Source organism: Cucumis melo, chromosome 3 (genome assembly GCF_025177605.1).
Source record: "Cucumis melo cultivar AY chromosome 3, USDA_Cmelo_AY_1.0, whole genome shotgun sequence".
NCBI lineage: Eukaryota > Viridiplantae > Streptophyta > Magnoliopsida > Cucurbitales > Cucurbitaceae > Cucumis > Cucumis melo.
In genome coordinates this window covers 1,578,260-1,596,608 of record NC_066859.1, presented here as the reverse complement: position 1 = coordinate 1,596,608, position 18,349 = coordinate 1,578,260, and the positions used below count along the sequence as shown (strand labels likewise).

General features: G+C 36.5%; 2 protein-coding genes and 1 long non-coding RNA gene across 8 annotated transcripts in view; all 3 read left to right on the top strand.

The window, feature by feature from the left end:
- The window catches only part of LOC127148420 (uncharacterized), a 29,128-nt gene extending 25,675 nt beyond the window's left edge, over window positions 1-3,453 (top strand). The window contains exons 2-3 of the mRNA XM_051082017.1: window positions 2,556-2,669; window positions 2,760-3,453. Coding sequence (XP_050937974.1) covers window positions 2,561-2,669; window positions 2,760-3,283 — 633 coding nt within the window. The 5' untranslated portion in view covers window positions 2,556-2,560 and the 3' untranslated portion in view covers window positions 3,284-3,453. The remainder of the gene's footprint in view (window positions 1-2,555; window positions 2,670-2,759) is intronic.
- Window positions 3,454-3,504: 51 nt separating this feature from the next.
- LOC127148419 (uncharacterized) lies at window positions 3,505-4,198 on the top strand. The gene is made up of 3 exons (XR_007819418.1): window positions 3,505-3,581; window positions 3,663-4,017; window positions 4,103-4,198. It is a non-coding gene; the product is annotated as an uncharacterized LOC127148419 (long non-coding RNA).
- Window positions 4,199-7,459: 3,261 nt separating this feature from the next.
- LOC103485466 (ABC transporter I family member 11, chloroplastic) lies at window positions 7,460-17,966 on the top strand. Of its 6 annotated transcripts, none has more exons than XM_008443088.3 (11): window positions 7,461-7,634; window positions 7,730-7,784; window positions 8,014-8,093; window positions 8,620-8,671; window positions 8,802-8,935; window positions 10,862-10,976; window positions 15,616-15,702; window positions 16,121-16,169; window positions 16,649-16,733; window positions 17,374-17,481; window positions 17,652-17,966. In XM_008443088.3, the coding sequence occupies exons 1-10, from the start codon at window positions 7,549-7,551 to the stop codon at window positions 17,450-17,452; spliced, it is 822 nt and encodes a 273-aa protein (XP_008441310.1). In that variant the 5' UTR covers window positions 7,461-7,548; the 3' UTR covers window positions 17,453-17,481; window positions 17,652-17,966. The 6 variants fall into 6 exon arrangements, 4 of the variants coding, with proteins under 4 accessions (XP_050937973.1, XP_050937972.1, XP_008441310.1 ...); XM_008443087.3 differs by having other exon boundaries at window positions 17,626-17,966; XR_007819416.1 differs by lacking the exon at window positions 16,649-16,733 and having other exon boundaries at window positions 7,460-7,634.
- The last annotated feature ends 383 nt before the right edge of the window (window positions 17,967-18,349 follow it).

The window sequence follows — 18,349 nt, the reverse complement described above, 5'->3', positions numbered from 1 at the left end:
TTGGGCTTAGCTTCAGATGGGTTTAACTCATTTGGTCAAATGAGTACCTCGTACAGTATGTGGCCTGTTGTGTTACTTCCTTACAATTTGCCACCATGGAAATGCATGAAAGAGACAAATTTCTTTATGTCATTGCTCATACCCGGTCCTAAATCTCCTGGTAGGGAAATTGATGTGTATCTCCAACCATTGATTGAGGAATTGAAAGACTTATGGACTTTTGGGGTGCGTACGTATGACTCTCTTACAGGTCAGTTCTTTCAGCTATACGTAGCCTTGTTGTGGACGATTAATGACTTCCCGGCGTATGGTGACCTATCAGGGTGGAGTACGAAGGGGTATCAGGCATGTCCTATATGCATGGGTGATAGATCGTCCTTCGGGGTACGAGGTAGAATATCTTTCATGGGACATAGACGCTATCTTCCACAGAATCACATGTGGCGTAGAAGTAGGCTACACGATGGAAAGGTAGAGCGTAAGGCTCCTCCTGTGGTGATGAATGGGCATGAAATATTAGAACAACTAGATTAGTTGGAATTTCCAGTTATGAGTAAACATCCTTCAATACATGATAAGAAAAGAAAGAGAGCTCTTAATTGGACGAAGAAAAGTATTTTTTTCAATCTTCCTTATTGGTCGAGACTTTTGTTACGTCACAAACTTGATGTAATGCACATTGAGAAGAATGTTTGTGACAATTTGATTGATACGTTATTGAACATCGAAGGGAAAACGAAGGATACCACGAATGCTAGGTTGGACTTACAAGATCTGAAGATAAGAAAGGATTTACATCTTGTAGAAGTGGGTAACCGATTGGTGAAGCCACATGCGAGCTACACGTTGACTACCAGTGAACGAGTAGAGTTTTGTAAGTTTCTGAAATCAGTTAAGTTTTCCGATGGATTTATTTCCAATATATCGAGATGTGTGCATGAAAGAGAGGGGAAAATATCAGGACTAAAAATGCATGATTGTCATGTTTTATTACATCGACTGCTACCAATTGGTATTCGAGCATTCTTACCGAAGAACGTATACACTGTTATAACCGAATTATGTAATTTTTTCCGTGACTTGTGCGCCCGAACGATAAGAGTAAGTGATCTAGACAGATTGCAAGCAGATATCATAATCATACTTTGTAAGTTGGAAAGAATATTTCCACCTGCCTTTTTTAGCGTTATGGTGCACCTTGCCGTTCACTTACCATATGAAACGAAGATTACTGGTCCGGTTTCTTATAGTTGGATGTATCCGATTGAAAGGAGTCTACGAACGTTAAAGCAGTATGTTAGAAACAAAGCACGTCCTGAGGGGTCAATTGCAGAAGGCTATGTCATGAATGAATCTAGTACCTTTTGTTCACGTTACCTATGTGGTATAGAGACTCGATTCACAAGAGATGAACGAAATGATGATACCATTGTAGAGAACGAGGTAATTGGTGACTTTGAAATTTTCAAGCAGAAAGTACGACCCTTAGGTGCATCAAGTGTTCGTGCTATATCACAGGAAGAGAAACGACTCTTCCATTGGTACATACTGAATAATGCTGACGAAATATCAGAGTATCGCAAGTAAGCATATTCATCATCTTTGTAATTTTTAAATATTTGTTATATATTGTTCTTACAGAAATTAAACTCATCGCTATTAGGAAAAATTTGAGGCTCCAACGTCGACATGCTCAAAATTCTATGGATTTGTATAAAATACATGAACGAGCATTTCCTGAATGGTTTCGAGCACAGGTGTTAGAACTGCATCAGTCTGCAAACCTATCTGATGATTTCTTCTCACTAGCGATGGGACCATCCTTTGACGTTCGTTGTTACAATGGATGCATCGTAGGTGGTGTAAGATTTCACACTATTGAACTTGATTCTCAACGTAGTACTCAAAATAGTGGAATAATGGTCATTGGTGAAAGCGATGCAAGTGGAACTGGAGACAATAATTTCTACGGTGTTCTGGACGAAGTGTTGCACGTACAATATCCGTTGGGAAGAAATGTATGGCTATTTAAGTGTCGGTGGTATGACACGGACGTAAACAAAAGTCAAAGAACGACACACATTGAAGTAGGGTACAAATCTCTCAACACATCCCGTTTTTGGTACGCGGAGGAACCTGTAATTCTTGCAACTCAAGCACATCAAGTTTTTAATGTAGATGATCCAAAAAATGGTAACAATTGGAAAGTTGTGCAAGTCATCCAAAATAAGCGTATTTGGGACGTGCTAGAAGTGGAGGATGTTCAGAATGACCATATTAATATAGTAGAAGTTGTTGTAAGCCACCAAGTGGATGACCACATCAAGGATGACACTCTATGCAGAAATGACGTTGATCCCACAATTGTTGAAAGACCGGTTGTGCGTCATGTCACTGACGACGATGTGGATGAACACTTGTCACATGCAAGCGATGAGGAATTATAGTGACAAATTAAACCACGTATGCACATATTTATATCTAGTTTATATATTTTGATTCTAGCTATGTGTTCGTATTTGGTTATTGAATGTTTGTTTTCTATATGTCCATAGTCATTATGTCATATCGACGATCAAATTTTATGGAGACGGATGATATGTTCCTCCAGTTTGAGGAGGATTTAGATAACATTGCGGGAGGGTCGTCATCTGTGGGCGACAATACGGGTGAGTCTAAGAATTTTCTTCATTTTTAACTTACAAATATTTCATGTACGGGTTTCTAACTTTATATGTTATTGTCTATTTATTGAGCAGGGTCTTCTTCTCAACAAACAACTCCGACTCCTAGGAGACGTGCGCAGTCTCGACTCTTGGAGTTAGAGCGCCACGTTGCAATAAATGGGTGCATTCCGATGACGATCGCCCCTGGAGCGGAGAAGCCTATTTCTCCACACGCCGTTCGCTTCAGCCAGGCGATAGGCGTGTGTGTGCGAAAGACATTTTCCATCCGCTGTCTTAAGTGGACGGACGTTGGGAGAGAATACATTGAGGTCGTCAAGGGCGACCTCCAGGTAATTAAATGCACTACACATTTATATATGATTTCATTTGAAACATATCTAACTTTAACCAATCTAATGTGTTATGTTTGTAATGTGCAGCGATTGTTTGTGCTTGATTTCAATGATCAAGCAATGAACAGGTTTGTTGAGCATCAGATGCTCACGATCTTTAAAGAGTTCCGGGCCGACTGTCATAGACATTTCAAAAAGTACAGCGACCCGGAGGAGGCTCGTGCCAACCCACCAAACGCATTGGTTGGACGTGATGAGGATTGACACTTCCTCTGCGACCATTATATCAGCCGTGCATTCCAGGTATTTGTCATGATTAATTATGATAACAAGTTTTTATATGTATAAGAAATAAACAATATAATTGTTTTAATGCAGGAGCAATCACGGACAAACAAGGCTGCTAGACAGAAGCAGCCTTACAATCATAGTAGCAGGTCCAAGTCGACGACAGTATGAGCTCGCTAAAAGAAGAGGGCAGCCGGTCGATCGTGTGGAATTGTTTCGGGAAACACACGTTCGAGCTGGGACATTCGTGTCGCAAGCCGCCGAGGATGCGCATGTAAGTTATACCCTTATTAATTATCCACTTTTATTATATATTTTTGCGCGTTACCTAACATAATTTTTAAATTTGTTGCAGAATCAAATGCTGGAACTCCAATCCCAGCCTACCCCAGAGGGTAGTCAGCCACTCTCTGAGGATGAGATATGCGATCAGGTGTTGGGTAGACGACCAGGCTACTCAAAAGGCCTTGGTTGGGGACCCAAGCTGAAGGCCCGCAGAACGGCAAGTGCAAGCAGTTCGTCGACATCTTGTTCGCAGTCCACACAAAAAGAGATTGAATTACAAGCTAAACTTCATGAAGCTTTGGAACGGATTGAAGTACAAGATAGAAATCACCAAGCATTAGCTTCACAAGTGGAAGCTATGAAAAAGATGATTGAAGACCTAACTCGTGCACAACAGGGACCACCACATGATCCCTAGCTCTGCGGTACGTCGTACATGTCTCTATTATTCTTAAGTTTTTGCAATATATGATTATGTATTAAACTTAGTTATTTTTATACCATTTTTAGGACCGAAGGTGTAGAATGACGCGCATACGCACCTCGTTGGGAGATTTTTCATTATGTTTATGTTTTTTCTATATTGAGAACTATATTTTGTTGTAGTCAACTTTATTCGTATTATTAATTTTAATTCTATTTTTTTAATTTGTGTTTGTATATTTATTAATTTATTTTAATTTAATCCAAAACGTCGCGAAACTTTTTTGAGCAATCCGAACATCATTGTGAATGTTTGAGCAAAATATTATAAGGAAAAAAGTAAAAATAAAATATTTTAAAAAATATATAAAAAATATTTTCCGACGTTCACTACGTCGGGAAAAAAACGTCGGAAAACAGGTTTTCCCGACGCCGGGAGATGCGTCGGCATAGACGGCGTCGGGAATAAGGTTTTCCCGACGCATCTTCCGGCGTCGGGAAAGGCTTTCCCGACATCGATTTGGTACAGCGTCGGGAAAGCCTCTCGCGACGCATTTCTCCCGACGTTCTTCCCGACGTCGTTTTGTACGTCGGGATATCCTTTCCCGACGTACTTTGCATTTTCGCCGACGTATTTGTGCGTCGGGAGTACCCCCGTCTCTTGTAGTGATATGAGATAAAAGTGGAAAATGAAGATCCTCCATTTGAGTTAAGCAATGATCGATTTGAAGTTGTATATTCTTAGTGAAAATACATTGAAGGTCCCCCCCCCTATATGTTGCATTTGAGCCTAGAAGCAATCAAAGTAAGAAAATCTTAAACAAAGATTACAGTTCAGTATCCAGAAGCAACCAAGTTCATAACTTAAACTCTCATCCTCCAATTGCAATGGATACATTAGATGAGAATGAAGTTCATATTTGTGAAGTTCAGGTTGGCTTGTGTGATAGGGACCACTTCAGTTATATGGGAATCATATGAGTCATATGATTCAAAAGATGATACTTTTACATATGAGTCATATGATTCAAAAGATGATACTTTTACATAAGAGTCAGTTGAGATGAACAATGAATCGTTTGACATCCTACAACAAAGAGATGCTTCTACAAAAGATTACAAAGGAAAAGCTAAAGTTCACTACAACTTCTTTAGCCGAAAGTGGAAGACAAAAAGAAGTGATTGGTTCGAAGAAAGCTATACAACTGAGGAGTTGGATGTAGGACAAATACTTTTTTTGCAAGAGAGATTTGTCAATGAGATTAAGTGTTTTGGAAATGAAAAAACATTTTAGTTTGTAGTAAAAAAGTCTATAAAAGATGTTCTTTTTGTTAGATGCATTGACATGTTGCATGTCCAAGGCTCTTTTTAAGGCACTAAGCGTGCATCCGAAAACAATCACTCCCCAATCATAATTGTCGAATCAATTATCAATGATCTTTAAAAAAATTCAAATCCACTTTGGTTCACTTATCTTTTCCTAATAAGGATAGCTCTATAAAGTATATACCAAAGCTAATTTGACCATATCATTGTCATCACCCTCTTATTCCAAAAATATGTTCTCTAAGTCGCTTATATAAATACACTCTTTGTTTTTTAAGACTCATTTTTAAGACCCCATAGATCCATTACGATGTTAAACTCCCTCCTACCAAAAGTACACACAACACCCCTTAGCAAGAAACTTATATGATCCTTCCCTTCTTCTTCCACCTCCCTTAACAATAAGTAGTGGATGAGTGGCCCATTAAAGACAATATTTAGGTTCAAAAAGTGGCTGAACTTTGTTTTTCTAAATAAGACTAATCGATTCGATTTAAGTTTGGTCTTAATATTACGTGTTGTATTTTTTCTAAATGAGACAAACAACTTACTAAGGCATGAAAATGATGGGAAAGATTAACCTTGTACATGGGTCCATCAGTCGATGTCGATGTTATAACTGAAGCCTGAACAAAAAAGGAGCAAATGAAATATAATTGCATATAAGAGACTTACTAAACATGCATAAAAACATGGCTTATGAGGGATAACAATTTGATTTCAAAAATATATAGTGAAATTTTGGAATGTGTAAGATGGATGCGAGATAAAACATAAGGGCCTAAGAGACTTACTAAACAGCATAAAAACACTCCAAATGGCTTAAGAGGGGTAGCAATTTGATTTCGAAACCCACAATGAAAGTTTGAAATGTGTGAAATCTTGTGCGAGATGTGTGCAATATAAAACATAAGGACCTAAGAGACTTACTAAACATGCATAGAATAACTCAAAATGGCTTATGAGGGGTAGCAATTTGATTTTGAAATACATACTTTGGAATGTGTGAGATGTGTGCTAGATAAAATATAAGAGCCTAAGAGACTTACTAAACATGCATAAAAATACTCCAAACTAATGCATACAACATAAATTCAAACTTTGCTTTCTAGAACATGTTTCCAGCCCAACAACCACAAACATGTTTTTGATTTTGACATGAATATCTTACTTTCATATAGTTTCACAAAATCTCAACATACCTGCTTGCTTAACATTACAAGGACATATGTTCTTAACTTTATAAAAGCCTTAAAACTCATTTGAACCCTCTATTTTAGACTCAAGCTACATAAATTTCAAGGACTAAATTAATTTACAACAAATACATTGATTTCAAAAAGGCCTAAACCAAATTTTACTACTCAAAAGAGATTAGGCACTTGCTGAAATCTTTTTGAATAGGTCTGATATTAGTCCAACAATAGTAACATAAGAGTTCTAAAAAGAGTACAAAAGAAGTTTAGAGTATTCTTACCCACTAGGTGTTACCCAAAATGACTCAAACCCTGAGTTGGTTGGTGATCGATTAATCTTTAAACCTATAAAATTTCATATTTTTAGGTATTGGGTAATGCAAAACAAAGATCGATTGAAAGTGAGTTAGAGATGAAACTTATCGAAATAAGAGAAAACACTCTGAAAGGTGATCGAATTGGTTCGAACTCGCAAATGGAGGAGCGATGAACAATATCGGACTATCTTCGATTCTCTAAAGCTAACAATTTTAGAAGTTTTGCAAAGAGAAGAATGCCAATAGTTGATTTTTTTAGGGGTTGTTGTATGTGGAACGGGAAGGAAAAGTAAAAGTAAAATTTAATGAAGGGTATTTTTGATAATTTATCTTGAAATTGTCCTAAAAATCAACTTTTTCCAAATCAATCTCAAAATTCTTTTAACTCTCTAAAAATTCTTTTAACCCTCTTCTTTCTTTTTTTTTTTTTTTTCCTATTTTTGACAATTTCGCGGTTAGAATGTCATTTTTTTGTTTTAATTTTCGAACTTTGGTTTTAAAATTAGAAAAGGTTTAGGACAGAAAGTAAAAGAATCATCCTTTCCTAATTTTTCGTAATTTGATAAAAGAAAATCATTCTAAACTAAACATATATAATTGTTTCAATTTAACTGAACTAAGAGGATTCGACAACTTTTGATCCTTGACGCCATTTATTCGGCTTCATCCCATTAGTCTGGTGAACGCAGATGCCATGGCGAGCTTTGTTTCTTTTTCTAATTTCTTCGCTACCCGAAACCCAATCCCACTATCATATCTACCTGCTTCTCACTCCTTCAGGTATTCAAACAACCCCCCGCCACTTTCCTTTCATTTCCTTTTGCAAATTCAAAGCCATTGTTTCATCCCCATCACTTTGATTTTGGCGTTTGTAGTTCCAATTCCCGGAGAACCAATGCTCTACTCAAATCCGATTACTCTTGCTTTGAAGTGAGTTACACTCTCACAATTGTTTCCTTGCCTGCCTGCATGCATTTATTCCCTCCCATTTAGCACCTATCTCTCTTCTTCTTCTTTAAATTTAAGTTCATGTTTCTAGTTGCCCTAATTGAGATTGACCCATTTCATTTCGTTTCAATTTCTGCAATTTGGTGGGTTATTGATGTTTTCTTTTTTTTGAAAATTTATTCGGCTACTGAGTTTGTTTTGTATTCTTCAGGTTAGGGATTTAAGCTATCGACCTCCAGGGACAGAGCATTCTCTTCTCAACGCAGTTAATTTTTCCCTTCGAGAGAAAAGGTTCAATTTGTATCTCTGATTTCTCAGTGTATATTTTTGTATTGGGGTTCGAACTTCTGCTGTTAATAACTTGGTTTCTTCTAGTGACTTGATTGACTACAACTGATTAATTTTTTTTTCAAATTTACCATGATATTTGACTATATGAATAAAACTTCTATTGAAAATTCTATCAATAATTAATCAGCACTCTTCTTAAAGTTAACTCATAATCTCTAATGATGAGCATGGATAGGAAATTGGTTTTAAAAGTTGATGATTGAGTAAGTTTTCTTTCTGAAGCTGCCTAAAATTTTCTTTAGTTCTATTCGAATAATTATATAAAGAAGTTTAGCCTGGCTAACCTGAATCAACTATTCAAGGAAATACTTGTGAAAGACTTGTCTATTCTCCCTTATAGTAGGATGTTTCATAACATATTTCTAATTTCAACTTCTTCCCTAAGGTTTCTTTCTCGGTTTAATTAATGTACACATATACCTCATTATCCTTCCCACATTACTGTCCTTTCTGTTGATTTGTGCAGTTTTGGGTTAATTTTTGGACCGAGTGGAAGTGGGAAAACTACTTTATTGCAGGTTAAGCCATTTTCTTTGAATTTTAAATGTATAAGGCTTTCCCTTATCTCTCTCATGCTCTCTATTATCTGCTTTCTTTGTTGATATATAGTTTATAAATATGTTAATCTTTCTTCATGTTCTTGTTTAGCTTCTTGCAGGTCTAAGCAAACCAACGTCAGGTTCCATTTGTGTCCAAAAGTACGATAAAGATGGCAAACCATGTCAGTCTTCTCAGCCATTAACCCCTGAGAGAGTTGGCATTGTCTTTCAATTTCCAGAGAGGTAGCGTCCAATTTGGTTACCCTTTACTAATATTTTGAAACTAGTTTAGAAAATCGTTGAAATATGATTATAAGAAACATTAAAACTGCTAGGCTTCTTTAACCTCATAAAGTTATATGGTCTTTCTTTTTGCACACATCACCTCATTTTCCCTTTTGCTTGCTATATCTTGATATGAAAACCCTAGAATTTAATAATTTGGAACCCAATTGGTGAACCCCTAATATCAAATTCTAAAACCCCAAAATCAATTTGACAACAATTCGAAGGGAAGGACTAAAATTGGATTACCTTTTGATCGAAAACCAAGGGATAAGGAGAACTAGTTCCTCACTCTAAGTTCGAACACTCCACAAGCAAAGTGAACAAGCTTACCTAAATGTTCTTGGCATGCAATTATGAATCAAGAATTGCAAAAAGGTAGTGATGAGACTATGTCATCTACCAAAGGATTTCTATTGATAGAAAAGTCCTAAAACTTCAATTGTCAAAAACTTTCTTGAAACAACCTAAAGACAAGGCTTAAATAGCCTCTCAATAAAAATTCTAATGCATTGTGAAAAGACTAAATTAACCCTACCTAAATGTTATTAAAAATGACAAAAATGAAAAATATTAAAATTACATCACAATTATTAAGAAAAATCTAATTAATAATTTGATGCTTAATTGACTGGTTCATATCATATCTTTACTTGTTTGGACAGCAACCATGTGTAGTAGTGAACAAATTATGTAAGAAGGACTATGTTTCCAACCTGAAAGAACGGAACAAAGAAGATTATTGAAAAACTCCTCAATTAGTCAGAAAGAATCTAGAGGAGAAATAAAAAACTTGTCCAAGTAGGGAGTCTTCAAGTTGCATTCATCCAATCTTGAATTTCGTTCTGCTTCTTACATTTCTCTCAATAAAACCTTTCTGTTCTGTTCACTTAACTTTTTTTTCAAGAAAAGCGAAAACCGCTAAATTGGATTTGAACTGAAGAATTCTTATTTTAGAATTAAATATTGGAATTTTATAAATGGTAGAAATCGATGTAATCTCATAAGTTTCTTTCAGGCTTGCAATACCCAAGTGATCAATTTCTTCTGAAGCCTTCTCACACAAACTAATTTAAGTGGATTAAAAGTCGTATTTGGGTTGGTTTCAATTATGTTAAACCTTCTTTAAGGCCTGGTGGCCTGATGAACAGAAGGATCATATATGTTTTTTGATTTTCCAAATCAGTGGACGTTTTTTCCCCTCATAACTGATAAGTATACACTCTGTCTTGAGCAAAGAACTAAATAAGAATTTTCCTAGAAGGCAAGAATATTATGGAGATTCATGAATCCATGATTTATCAATCAACTTCACCATTCTTTAATCTTTGATTTGTTTCATGAAAGTATACTTAATGGGCAAAAAAATTACCATTATCTCCATTGTCTTTGACAGTTCTAAGTGTAAGAGTAATACTTATTTTGTTCGATCTTTTATATATTCACCCGTTGACTATTGAAATTGTCAAATTCTAGAAATTTTATAGTTTGTGCTTATGTTTGATGAAACCTAAATAACTGGAAATAATATAAAATTGAAAGGTAAAAGAATAAAGGAATACAATAACTCTCCAAATATTCGAGATACTTAGAACTTCTCACTCGAGATACTCTGCCTAAATCCACTTAACAAGTGCCTACTTTCATCTCGTCTTACTCCCTCTATTTTATCCATCTCCTTGACTAATGACTAATGTACTCTTACTTTGCTAAATAATATTGGTAACTTCTTCAATGGCTTTCCTACGGTCTTGCTGTCAGTATCTCCAAGGTTCCATATGACAGAAAGCACAAATCTAACTTTTTTCTTAAACTTCTTCATCATTTATAGCTTATACTATGATACTAGATAAGTATCTGAAAATATTCTTTTGCTGAAGGTAGGTACTTTATCACAGACAGTGTGCTTAATGAAGTCACATTTGGCTGGCCCCGGCAAAGGAGTGATTTTCATTTGAAAGAGAACCTTGCCATGAAACTCCAAAGAGCAATTAATTGGGTAATTTTTATTTTTCACCAACAGTTGTTTACATATTTCTATTGCTTTGTTTTAATTATTATTGCCACGATAGATTTCTTTATTATTTTCTGTTGATGACTGTTAGAATTAGCGGGCTTAGCTCATTGGGCAGATTTACCCTAAATATTCTTTCCTTTTTTATCTCTTTGTATTTTTCTATTTATTCCCTTCTTGTACCTATAGTATGATTATCAGAAAATAATAAAACTAAAAATATCGTGGTTTTTCTCTCGGTTCTCGGGTTTCCACGTAAACTTGGTTTCGAGTTTATTGCTTTCAATATGGTATTAGAGAGAAGTAACAACGAAACCCTAGAAAAAAGTTTAGGAAAAACCCAGTTCAAAACAGAAGCCGCTGCCGCCACCGCCGTTGACATCACCATGGAAAAACTACTCCAAAGGATTCAGACGCCGTCAATCTATCCAATGGGCCTACCCTTGCCACCATCCGTGCAACCTTCTAGCCAGAAACAACCTCACGCGCTGCCTCTGTCGAGCGCGTGGGCCCATGCGCCGCCGTTTGTTAATCTCACCGCCCATCCCATTCGATTCTACGTGTCATCGCCTGTCCAACCATCTCACCCTTCCGGTCATCTGCTGTCGCATCGCCGCTAGACAGCAACCTGCAAAACTGTCAAATTTGTACAGCAATGCAAATCTGTCCGACGACCCTTTACAGAAACCTTTCCTCTATAGGAACGGGGCTGACCAACTCTATAACAGATTGGGGATTGAAGCGGGTGAGTCATCGACACCCTCCATTTATGGACAGCCATATGTTTGTGGTCTCGGGATTAACCAAACCTACAGGAGAGCTGTTTTTTAAGTTGGTATATTCTCGGCACAGTTTAAATCGATAGATCTACCGATGTATTCCAAAGAACCCAGTAATTTCGCTTCTTAATGTGCCTTCAAATTATATAACTAACTTTGCTGCCTTTAGTACTCGATCCTTGACCCATGATAATGAAAAGAATAATGGGAAACCAATTCTCGTCTGTGAGCACTGCAAGAAACAATGGCATACTAAGGATCAATGTTGAAAACTCCACGGTCGACCCCCAAGAGGTAACAAATGTTCCTCCAACGAGCAACAGAACTCAGGGCGTAACGATGTTAGGGAGAGTGCCAACACCTCTCAGCCAACTAGCCCTACTGCCAGCCAGACCAGCTCTCCTACTTCAAGCGTCATTACTCAGTCAGGTATGTCTCAATCCCTAGGCCTTATTAGTGTTAATAAGAAGAATCCCTGGATTTTGGACTTGGGGGCCACAGATCAGTTGACAAGCTTTTCGGAGCATTTTGTCTCTTATACCCTATGTGTCGGTGATGAGAAAATTTGGATAGCCAATGGCTCTTTAGCCCCGATTGCTGGGAAAGGACAAATAGTTTTCTTTGACGGTTTTTCTCTCCAGAATGTTTTGCATGTGCCTAATCTATCAGTAAGATCACCTGTGAGCTGCACTGTAAAGCTACTTTCTTGCCTAAATTTGTTTGCTTTTAGGACTTGAGTTCAGGGAGGACGATTGGCACTGCCAGGCATAGCAAGGGACTTTACATCCTTGATGATACCTCCGGTAGTAGTATCTCTAGGACTAGTTTACTATCTTTCTATTTTAGCACTTCTGAACATGACTTTATGTTGTGGCATTTTTGGTTGGGTCACCCGAACTTTACTTATATGAAATATTTATTTCCCAGTCTCTTTCCTAAAATAGATGTCTCCTCGATATCTTGTGATGTGTGCGTTTGGGCTAAACAACATTGGGTTTCTTTTCCTTCACAACCATATAAATCCACACAACTGTTTACCCTTATCCATAATGACGTTTGGGGTCCTTCCAAGGTTACCACCTCATCTGGAAAACGGTGGTTTGTAACTTTCATTGATGATCATACCCGTCTTACTTGGGTCTACCTTATCACCGATAAATCTGAAGTTTCCTCTATTTTCCAAAACTTCTATCACACCATTGAAACACAATTCCATAAAAAAATTGCTATCCTTCGGAGTGATAATGGTCAGGAATTCCAAAACCAAAACCTTAGTGAATTTCTAGCCTCAAAGGGGATTGTTCACCAAACCTCGTGCGCCTACAATCCTCAACAAAATAGAGTGGCCAAGTGAAAAAATAGTCACCTTCCGGGAGTAGCCCGTTCCCTTATGCTTTTCACTTTCCTTCCTTCATACTTGTGGGGAGATGCTATTCTTACGGCAGCTCATTTAATCAATAAAATGTCTTCTCGTATCCTCCACCTTCAGACTCCTTTAAAATGTCTTAAGGAGTCATACCCCTTTATTCGTCTTGTTTCTGAAGTTCCTCTTCGTGTGTTTGAGTGTACAGCTTATTCCACAAATTTTTGCCCTAAGTAGACCAAATTACCCCTCGGGCTCAGGCTTGTGTGTTTGTTAGGTATCCCCTTGACCAACGCGGTTATAAATGTTTTTACTCGTTGTCCAGGAAATACTTTGTCACTATGAATGTTACTTTCTGTGAGGACCGACCCTATTTTCTCGTTAACCATCTTCATGGAGAGAGTGTGAGTGAAGAGTCTAACAGCACCTTTGAATTTATCGAATGTATTCCTAGTTCCGTGTTTGACATTGATCCTCATCCTATAATCCTACCCACAAACCAAGTTCCCTAGAAAACGTATCACAAGAGAAATCTCAGAAAGAAAGTCAAGTCCCTACTAGTTAGCCGCTGGCTCCAGTCCAAGACTCAGAACCTCCTTGAGATCAATGTATGGAAAATCCTATTGAACCTTGTACTAATAATACAATGAGTGAGAATGACAAGTCTGATGTTGTTATTCTTGAAAATGTGGAAGAAAAGGACAGTGGTGATGAGATTGAAGTCAAAACAGAAACCAGTAACAATGAAACTGAACAAGGTCATTAAGGGAAAATTGACAAATTGACGAGTATGATATTTCTCTTGATCTTCCTATTGCATTGAGAAAAGGTACTAGGTCTTGTACAAAGCACTCTATATCTAATTATGTGTCATACGAGAATCTCCCACCACAGTTCAGAGCATTCACTCTCAAATACAAAGTAGATGGAACACTTGACAGACACAAGGCAATGTTAGTTGCAAAAGGGTTTACTCAAACCTATAGGGTTGATTATTCAAAAACTTTTTCTCCTGTTGTTAAGTTGAATACTATCAAAGTTCTTCTTTCTGTTGCTGTAAACAAAAATTGGCCTCTATATTAGCTGGATGTTAAAAATACTTTTTCGAATGGAGATCTAGTAAAGGAGGTCTACATGAGCCTATGCCTGGCTTCGAAGCCCAATTTGGTCAGCAGGTTTGTAAACTCTAGAGATCCTTATATGGTCAGAAACAGTCACCCAGAGCATGGTTTGATAGATTCACTACCTTTGTCAAGTCCCAAGGGTATAGTTAGGGACATTCTGATCATACTTTATTTATAAAAGTTTGCAGTTCTGATAGTTTATGTGGATGACATCGTTTTGTCTGGAGACGATCAGGCAGAAATCAGTCATCTTAAGTAGAGAATGGGCAATGAATTTGAAATCAAGAATTTGGGAAATCTGAAATATTTCCTTGGAATGGAGGTGACTGGATCTAAAAAAGGCACTCCGTATCTCAAAGAAAATACACTTTGATTTGCTAACCGAGACAAGTATGTTGAGATGTCCTGCTGATACCCCTATTGAATTCAACTGTAAACTAGGAAACTCTGATGATCAAGTTTTAGTTGATAAAAAACAATATCAGCGTCTTGTGCGTAAATTGATTTACTTATCCCATACTCATCTTGATATTTCATTTGCTGTGAGTGTTGTTAGTCAGTTTATGCTGGCTCCCTATGAGGAACACATGGAAGCTGTCAACAGAATTCTAAGATACTTAAAAACGACACCTAGTAAAGGGTTGATGTTTAGGAAGACGGACTGAAAGATCATTGAGGCATATACTGACTCGGATTGGGCAGGATCTATTGTTAACAGAAAGTCTACCTTCGATTATTGTACATTTGTTTGGGGTAATCTTATAACTTGGAGGAGTAAGAAGCAAAGTGTTGTGGCCAGGAACAGTGTTGAGGCCAAATATAGAGCAATGAGTTTGGGAATATGTAAGGCAGTTTAGCTCCAGATTTTCATTAGGAATGTGAGACTCCATTAAAGTTCTTTTGTGATAATAAAGCCACTATTAGTATTGCTAACAACCCAGTTCAGCATGATAGAAGTAAACATGTTGAGATTGGTTGACATTTCATCAAAGAAAGACTTGACAGTGGGAGCATATGCATTCTGTACATCCCTTCGAGCCGACAGGTTGCTGATGTCCTCACGAAGGGACTTTTGAGACCAAAGTTCGACTTTTGTGTTAGCAAGTTGGGCCTTATTGATATTTACGTCCCAACTTGAGGGAGAGTGTTAGAATTAGTGGGCTTAGCCCATTGGGGAAATTTACTCTAAATATTCTTTCCTTTTTTATCTCTTTGTACTTTTCTATTTATTCCCCTCTTGTACCTATTGTATGATTTTTAGAAAATAATAAAACTAAAAACATCATAGTTTTTCTCCCGATTCTCGGGTTTCTACGTAAGCTTGGTTTTGTGTTTATTGCTTTCAGTAATGACTGTAGGTGGGATTAAATGGCATAGCCTTGGACAAAGATCCTCACTCTCTAAGTGGTGGCTACAAGCGCCGCCTTGCCTTGGCAATTCAATTGGTAAGTTTAAAATAACAAAATGGACTCAGTGTAGGGACCTTCAATTTGTTAGGGAAAGGTAAAGACATGTTTGAGTGAACTTGGGGCATTTATAGTATAATTTGGACTACAATTTTTTTTACTGCAATTGTGCTTTTATTTTTGGTCTAATCTAACATCATTTTAAAGTTTGATAAATAGAATATTTAATTATTGATGAAAAATACTGTCTACTCAACAGTATTTGGGGTAGTTGGAGTACTATTGTTATTATTGACTAAATAATTTCTGTTGCTGACATGGAGAAAAATATAAATGCTATTCTTCTTTTATCTGATTCTAATTCCAAAATATTTAGTTAAAACATAATTCAGTGTTTTATTTTTACCAGTCACAATGCTTGTGTTCTTATAAATTGAATAAATCACATCTTTTGCAGGTGCAGATCCCAGATCTGTTAATACTGGATGAGCCTCTAGCTGGTCTTGGTATGAAGATCGATTTTACGCATCCTTATAAACACAATAATGTTGTCTACAAAGTAAATGAGTTGAATGTATCACAAACTCGGGGATTCAATGAAATTGGAAATTCAACCAAGGAAATTCTTGATCATCATTTAATTCACGTATTTCTGTTGACTTGATGGCACTTTTATCATTGAAAAATTCCAGGAATTTAAGGACTTGACTTTTAGTCTGCCATTAATTAAATCAGAGGGCAAGGATGAATAGCTTCCACTTCAAGTTGCTTTTAGTTATTGATACTTGAGTTTTCATTTTTCCTTGGCCTTACATTATTTTATTTATAATATCTAGGAACAAATGTTTTTTTAGAAGAATGTTACTATTGTTTTTATAAGGACTGGTTCATATCTCTTGGTATCTTAGCATATGATGCTTTTTGAAACGTAGGATGTAATCTTGGCCTATGCTTTTTTTTACGCCCTTTCATTCTTATTTGATAGATTGGAAGGCTCGTACTGATGTCGTGAAGCTTTTAAAGAATCTAAAGAAAGACTTAACTGTTCTCATTGTCAGCCATGATCTCAAGTTAGTCCCCTCTTCCAAGCTTTATTTCAACTATTAGTTCTATCCGTTGAATTTCTTGTCCCAAAAAGAAGAATCAATTCTTTCATTACTTGGTCAGTTTAAATAGATATGGTAGAGAGAAAAAGTGCCAATTTCATCCTCTGATGAATGATGATACACTGATGTTATCTTGGAATCATGTTCTTAAAATTCTTTAAATGGAACAACCTTACTTGAACAATATCTGCTCGGGTTGTCCACCTGTGTCCAATGGATGGAGCTCTTAATTCAACTTGGCCATAGATTTGCTATCTTTATGTTAGCTTTTATAACTAATGAAAAGCTGATGGGGCTTCTTTTTTTCTTTTGGTTAAGTTTTTATGATAATAATGATGTTGATGTATCTTCAAAAAATGATCTAGAAAGTATCCTCCCCCGATTAGTTTACCATTATGTTGTGTCCATATTCCAAATGGTTGCAAGTAATTCTGAAATTTGTCAAGAGTCAAGTTTATTGCACCAAACCTAATGCAACTACAGTTTATTGCTTCTACCAAACCAACGTCATTCTTTTGCCTTTTAGTTTATCCTATTCTGATTTCATTTGATAGGTTTGTTCATGTCAGTATTCTTCACTCCTGTAATTCTATGTGCCTTTCAGAGAGTTCGCTGGCTTAGTTGACAATTCATGGAGAATGGAAATGGGCGGTGTTCTTAGAGAAGAACCTCTCCCTATTTAATTTGTAACTTCTAACCACGCGTTAATGCTGTGAGTATTATTTCCTGCTGCTACTCCTACTTTATTCTTCCATTTTTGTTCATGAAAAAGCATGCCACAATCTCTAAACCAAACTTGTGTTGGTATGAATTCTCCTTATTTTGAGGAAACATTTCGTTTGCTTAAAAATTTCAGCATGCCACGGCATCAATTGTATGCAGTTTTATTCTTGCTTTTGCAAGTCACAGCATCAACTCAAGGACCAAAACTGGTTGGAGACTCTCACAGGCTTATGGTAACCAACCCATTTTGAATTATTGAATCTCTGTTAATTCAATAACAGTTTGAAATATTCAACATTTCTCAAATTTGGTCTAAAGGCCATTTCCAAATCTTACCAAACATTGTCATTAAATATTTGTATCCCTCTTCAAATGAGTTGTAATGTATGAGAAGTTTGAATTTGTTGTAATTGTCATTAACATCATGGAAACAATTAGTGGCCACAGTTTTGGAAGCTTAGGATTTTGGGTTCACCTGTTTTCTGGAAATGGTTTGTAGATGATGCAATTTGAAGTTGCATCCCACTAAATTAATTGGTTTATTTTTACAATAATTTAGTGTGAAAAGAATAATATGATTCATTACATTATATATATATATATATATATAAAAAGGGTTCCACTATAATTTGTATCGAGTCAATTTTCATTTATTCTTTGGCAAGTGGCTTAACATTCCCCAACCCAACATTCTTTCCTAAGTATATTCCCAGCAGCTGATTCTATCTATACCTATGGATGGAAAAAAAAATGTTACTTTTTGATTTTATCTAAACTTATTTTTCGTTATTTAAAAAATCAAATAAAATTCATTCTATTTTCTAGAATTTGAAAAATATTTGAGTCCAGAAGAAATG

Coding starts and splice junctions, on each gene's coding strand:
- LOC103485466 (XM_008443088.3), top strand. CDS start 7,549: ATGGCGAGCTTTGTTTCTTTTTCTAATTTCTTCGCTACCCGAAACCCA. Junction 10,977..15,615: donor TCCAAAGAGCAATTAATTGG/GTAATTTTTATT, acceptor TAATGACTGTAG/GTGGGATTAAATGGCATAGC. Junction 15,703..16,120: donor TTGCCTTGGCAATTCAATTG/GTAAGTTTAAAA, acceptor CATCTTTTGCAG/GTGCAGATCCCAGATCTGTT.